A 6477-nucleotide genomic window follows, 5' to 3' on the forward strand; every position below is an offset into this window, starting at 1 on the left:
GCTTATATATTTGCAACTACACGGTTATGTTCAACGATGCATCGCACAAAAATTGCACACCAGTTGTGTACACAACAATTTCTTTTAAAAACACTATCACGTATGCTAAAATGTAGTGCGCTATTAGCAAAAACCATTTATTTCAATCAGTTTACAATACATATGGACCGGGTATAATTTTTCTAAGTGTTTCGTATAGTATTCATAAATCATATTAACACGTATAACACGATGATGTTTATTTATTTTATTGCGCTCATCGTCTTAAGGTCAAATCCAGGTACGTTAAATCAAATTACTGGATGCTATAAGTCGAGTCGTAAGTAAACTGTACAAATTCGTTTGCAAAATCTGTTTTATTTTTTAGCATTTGCTTGTCCTACCGGGCAAGCATCGTCTTCGTCGAATCCGACCGGTTGCGAGCAAATAAATCACACTGACTTATTCGTCAACGATATTGGCCATTTGTTACTAAACAAAAAGTAGGTGTTTAATTCGACATTTTATTACATAAATATATATAATATTCAATCAGATGTAAAAGAAAGTTTTCTTAAGTATTCTTTTCTTATTGATTAGGTGTATTATTTATTTAAAATACGAAAAACGCATTTTATAAAATACTTAAGAATATTTATCAAATATAAATTACTTCAAAAAACACAACGTGTACAATGTAAAACATAATATATTATAACCTTAAAAAATGTGTTCGACATCTCGTTGTCTTGTGTTTGTCATCGTTATCACTCCAAACTCGTCTTTTTTATAAACATAGGTTTAAAACATAGATAAACATAGGTATAGCTAAATATACAAAAACCAATAAATTAACAAATCAAAACATTTTCAAACAACAAAGTACAAATTATTTATTAAAAAAAAAAACATATATTTTAACAAAATAAAAATATATAAACTATTATATTATGCAATCATTCCACCAGGCAGGCATTTTAATTACTCTATTTTGCCTAATCTTTATATTTTCTGTATTTCCAGTCATATCTTTCCTTTCAATGTTCTTTTTTTCTATAGGCTGAGCCTTAAATATATACCCACACTCTTCACTACCATCCCATTACTTTGACTGTGTTTAGGACTTATACAAAGATTCCTAATGTCATTACTTGTACAAAATGCTTTAAACTCATACAAGGTATACGGTACATTATCAGATATAATCTCATTTGGCTTTTTAAAACTACCACTATACAAGGATTTCCTACTAACTCATGGGATAATAAAGGTTGTTTTACATTAGCCCTTTCATACTTATTACAAGATTCACACTCAAAAATACAATTTTTGAAATCATTTGCCATATATGGCCAGTATACAACTTGTTTTACCTTTGTAATGTTTTTATCAATTACACAACATATGATCTGCATGCAACTTTGTCATGAACTCTTTTCTCAACGTTTTAAGAACTGCAATACAGTTGTTAAAGATATTAACCCATCACAAACATTAATAAACTCTTTTTGCTTAACACATTTTCCTAATTCAGAATTATCTATAAAATCAGTTAAATGAGTCTCCCACCCATAATCATATAATCATTCTGTTTTCATCAATATTCAATCTACTTAAATAATGTAATGGTAAAACATTTATATCAGAACCAGAGTTCCACTTAAAATTAAATATCAACGTTATTAATACATATTTTTTTTTCATTTGGTATTAACATTACTGACAATAGTATCAATTACAAATATTTCATTTACATTGTTAGTACTATTACTATTATATATGAATCTTACCATTTCTACAGCTAAATTAAAAATGCTTTACAATGGTCAACTATCTTGTCGAGACAAATGTCTGGTGTTCTGAGCGATCTTTCTTGTAACTTAGTATCATTCACACCAAGTACAATTCTCACTTAATGCAAGTTATCTACTTGATTAACAAACTCACATTACTTTGCCATTTTTTTAAATTCGACGAAAAACTTATCAAATGACTCTCCTTCATTTTGGTGTTGTTTAAAAAATTTAAATTGTTCAGCAATAACCCTTTTTTTTGGATCAACATACTTCTGTAATTCTTCAAATATTTTTTCAACCGTTCTATTAACCAGATTAAACGCTTTTAAAACATAAAATATTATAACCTTAAAAAATGTGTTCGACATCTCGTTATCTCATGATTGTCGTTATCGCTTCAAACAGGAATGGTGATTTGTAATAAATAATTATTAAGAGCATTACATTTTATTTATAATTGACAACATTACGTTTGTGTCGAAAGTGATAACAACATAATAAGATAACCAGGTAATAGTGTATTATTTACTAGGAAATTAAAATAATACTCATAAGCAAAACATACTGGACATAAAATATAATATTATCACATATCAAACAAAGAAAGTAATGAAACAAAAAATGTTAATGACAAAACAAGATAGAAATAAAAATACAGGTATTCAAATCATACAAATGATCCAAAATCAACATATATATCTCACAATTTTTTTTTATATTCCTATCATGACTTTTTACTATCTCATGAGGTTTAAGAGCTATAGGAGAATTTGAAAAATTAGTTTCCTTACTGCAATTATCATCTAACGACATCATTATTTTTCAACGCAGTTTGATAAAATGTTTTCCATTTCTCCTATACCATTGTCCATTTTCAGCTTGTATTTGATAAGACCTAGGTTGTTTAACCATCCTTGGTGACCAGTTACTATATAAATTATTGTAAATGTCAACCTACTTCTTATCAAAGTTTTCCCTATCGATATTATTTTCCTTTTAATAATTTTTGTAGCAAAAGCAGTTTATAACTAAAATTATTATTTGATTTGCTCTGTATTATTTTTAAAGATAAAATATTATACATACATCATTATTTATTTATATTATTCATAAGTGTATTAATAATGTATATAAATATTTATTTTAGATTTTCGGATGTTGTTTTACAAGTAGGAAATGAAGAATTGCACGCCCATCGTGTTGTGCTAGCCTCACGCAGTAATTATTTCAGGTAAAAAAATATTATTATTTAGTATATTATTCTCTTAGTAACAATGATACAATAGTAAGTATAAAAAATATAAATTTTTTTAATTCATTTTTTTAAATAGTTTTGCTATTATTTTTTTCGGTATTAACAATTTTCTAATTAACTAGCTAAATGTTTAAAAAAACGGTGGCATTGGGTGCCTTAAGATTTGTATTGATTTGTAAATGTTATACAAAAAAACATATACATGTTAGTTTACTTACTAATTACAGTTACACTGTAACTTTTTTAATACTGAACTAATTCCTTCAAGTAGCAACTCTATAAATCACAAATTTCATCTAGTTGGTACTTTGGGGGAGGGGGGTAAAAGTTGAAAAAGTTTTCTTCTTTACATTCAATTTTTTTTTTTGTTAACTACAAACACGGTGTACCAGATGTGAGAAACGAACAGACGCAAAAATAAGAGAACTGTTGTTTTTTGGATCCAGATTAAGTGTTGGTTTTTATGCAGTATACCACCCCAAAATGTATTTCATATTACACAATTTTTTTAAAGGATCACTAATGTTTTACATATTGTTATACTGTTGTTCATTTAAAGAGATTCACGCTAATTTTTTATATTATTTAATATTAAATAATCTGCTCTATGATGCTATGATCTAAGCAACTTAAATTAAACGAGAGCAAATTTTAATTGACTTTTAGTATAAAAACCCAATTCTTGTATCCCATGCGCTGTGCTTTACTGGTTGTAGTGAACATAATGTATTTTTTAATAATAATGTGTATATTTTTAAGCTCATTACTGTATGGAGAATATCAAGATGCCCAAAAAAGTAAAGTGCCAATAAATGAAGGATCAGCCGCCTCAGTTAAAGTACTTCTTCAATATATTTATTTTGGTCGAATTGATTTAAGTATTCTCGAGGTAACAATTATCGACTTAGGTATTCGGTATTACCTATTATTGCTTGTGTTTTATGTATTTAATGTAAAAAACAATAAATATTACTCGGAATACGATTATTTAAATACACATATTATGTAATTTTGTGTTTTATAGAGTAAAGTTATATCGGATCTATTAATTCTCTCGAATGTATATCGTTTTACAAACTTACAACTCTCACTGTGCGAATATTTGATAAAGAAAATCGATGTACACAACGTAAGCTCGTTGTTTACTATGGCATTTTATTATCAAATCAAAGAACTCGAAGTCGAATCATTTAATTTTATCGTCATCCACACATTGGACGTATTGCAATCTGACGATTCTCTCTCTTTGACGCCCGTAATAAAATTGTATAGTAAAAATACAATATTTCTCGTGTTAGGTAGTCAGTTGAGACAGATTATTTTTATTTTTAGGAATCATTACTACGTATTCTCAATCGTGACACGGTGTATGCCAACGAATTTGATATATTCCGTGCGGTTTGTCGCTGGATAAAAAAAAAACAAAACGTACTAGCTCCTGATGCTAAAACCAAAATTTTATCTGCAGTCAGATATCAGCTTATGGATAATGAAGAACTGTCCGAAGTTAGGCGATCAGAGCTGGTTCGTTCAGATACAATCGTTTTGGATGTTATAAATGACTCCGTCACACAAACATTAAATGACCGAGGACGGCTAGGTGTGGTTAATGCAATTATTTGTTTAGCAATTTCTGTTAGTATTAACTACTTTATTCTTTAGAACCTAACGTTAATTTTGCTGAATATCCTTCCAAAACGCTTTCTCAAATTGATGGCGGTACCATGCTGAGGTTGGCTCTTCCATCGAATATAAACTATATTGAAATGAAGTTAAGGAACGAACAAGCAATGTATGGTTTTACTTATCAATATTTCTAATTATCTATTATCATACAGTAATAATAATATAGATTTGTCGAGAATTTAATTTATTCACAATGAAAATATAAATTTTTTATCCTTATATTTAAACATTTGTTTGTTCACCAAATAATTTTGAAATAATTGCTTCAACTTATTTGATACTTTAGGCATTACTCTTATTATATTGAAGTATCCACGGGTAAGAACGATTGGTTGCGTGTTGTTGATCATTCAAATTATCATTGTCGGTCAATTCAACGTTTGTGGATTAACCGAATACTTGTCCGATACATTCGAATTGTTGGCATCAATAATGATAGTATTAATACTTTTGACTTTTTGAAAGTCATGTACAATACAGAACTAATGCACTTGGTGAAAATCAAAAACGGATTAGTAGGTACGGATACCAAGAAAGTAACTCGTTCTTTGAATAATATAAAAAAACATATTAATTGTCTATTTGACTGATTTTATTCTTTTAGCTCCAAAGTACAATGTTGCCTTATCATCTATGGATGCAACTGTAATCGAAGGAAAATGGTTGAGGACCAACCTTTTGAATGGCGACTTTAAAAATTACGATGAGAATCGCAATTATACATATCATACCCTGAACATGGATTGTATAAAGGTTCAACTTGCCCAACCGTATATGCTTAGTTCAATAAAGTAATTGTTTACATGACATTTATTTTTTACTTAGGTTTCTATTATTTAATATTTATACTATTTGCGCCTTATTAAACCAAATATTAACATTATATTATTATTGTCATAATTTTTAGGATGCTGCTTTGGGATTGTGATCACCGAACCTACGGATTCGATGTTGCATCGTCGGTCAATAATATTGATTGGGAAGAGATTACACCTAAATATTATGATACGCGCCGATCGTGGCAGTTGTTTAAATTTGAACTCAGACCGATAGTGTATATACGTATAACTGGCTATTTTTCTTTAATGAATGACAGGGTAATATTAGTATTCTAAGGGTGTTTTGTAAATTATTAAAAACTCTTTTTTTTTTGTAGTTATTAAAAATTGTACATTTGGAGGCACCTGCTCAAGTATCGCTGGAAGAGCGGAGGTCGAAATCGCAGGTTTCCAGTCGTAATAAATAGCGCCACCGTTCGCCCGAAGGCTGACTTCTACGTGGAACTAATAGGGTCTTTTACATATTATTATTATTATTGGTGACTGTCATTATTAATGCTTAATAAATGTGGTTTATAACAATAAATTTAATGTTCACACATGACTAAATTGAATTATTAATAAAACCTAGTGTGAAATTGAGTGGTTCACGATAAGTGGACCACTCTGTATTAGTCTTTTAGCTTCCAAGTACCATATTACATATTCACGATACACTGTTTTTCCTTTAAGGGAAAAAATAACCCTTCTTAGAAGTGCAAATGGTAAATTGTCTTAAAGGCATATATAGAATGATCGATAAAGGGGAAAACTCATACATATAAATAATTATTATAGATTTAAATAAGTGTCGTAAATATAGGGGGTGATCAGAGTGATATATCACCCCCCAAGTGTCCTAATTTTTCGTATAACAACATTATAATATATTAGGTAAATAGAAAACTCATCTAGTATTCAAAGTTCTAATGACCAACACTAA

The 6477-nt window shown here is 28.9% G+C and overlaps 1 protein-coding gene across 1 annotated transcript; it reads left to right on the forward strand.

Moving 5' to 3' along the window:
* The first annotated feature begins 257 nt into the window (after positions 1-257).
* Positions 258-5969, forward strand: LOC126842346 (BTB/POZ domain-containing protein 9-like). The gene is made up of 11 exons (XM_050579280.1): positions 258-280; positions 368-482; positions 2923-3006; positions 3790-3919; positions 4055-4285; positions 4363-4630; positions 4693-4822; positions 5003-5235; positions 5321-5507; positions 5624-5813; positions 5873-5969. Exons 5-11 carry the CDS (start codon positions 4178-4180, stop codon positions 5960-5962), a joined length of 1206 nt encoding a protein of 401 aa, XP_050435237.1. The 5' UTR covers positions 258-280; positions 368-482; positions 2923-3006; positions 3790-3919; positions 4055-4177; the 3' UTR covers positions 5963-5969.
* Positions 5970-6477: the final 508 nt, after the last annotated feature.

Source organism: Adelges cooleyi, unplaced genomic scaffold (genome assembly GCF_023614345.1).
Source record: "Adelges cooleyi isolate 19-005CV unplaced genomic scaffold, UGA_ACOO_1.1 ACOO_flye_CR_arks_rails_tigmint_CR_PRNA_519, whole genome shotgun sequence".
Taxonomy (NCBI): domain Eukaryota; kingdom Metazoa; phylum Arthropoda; class Insecta; order Hemiptera; family Adelgidae; genus Adelges; species Adelges cooleyi.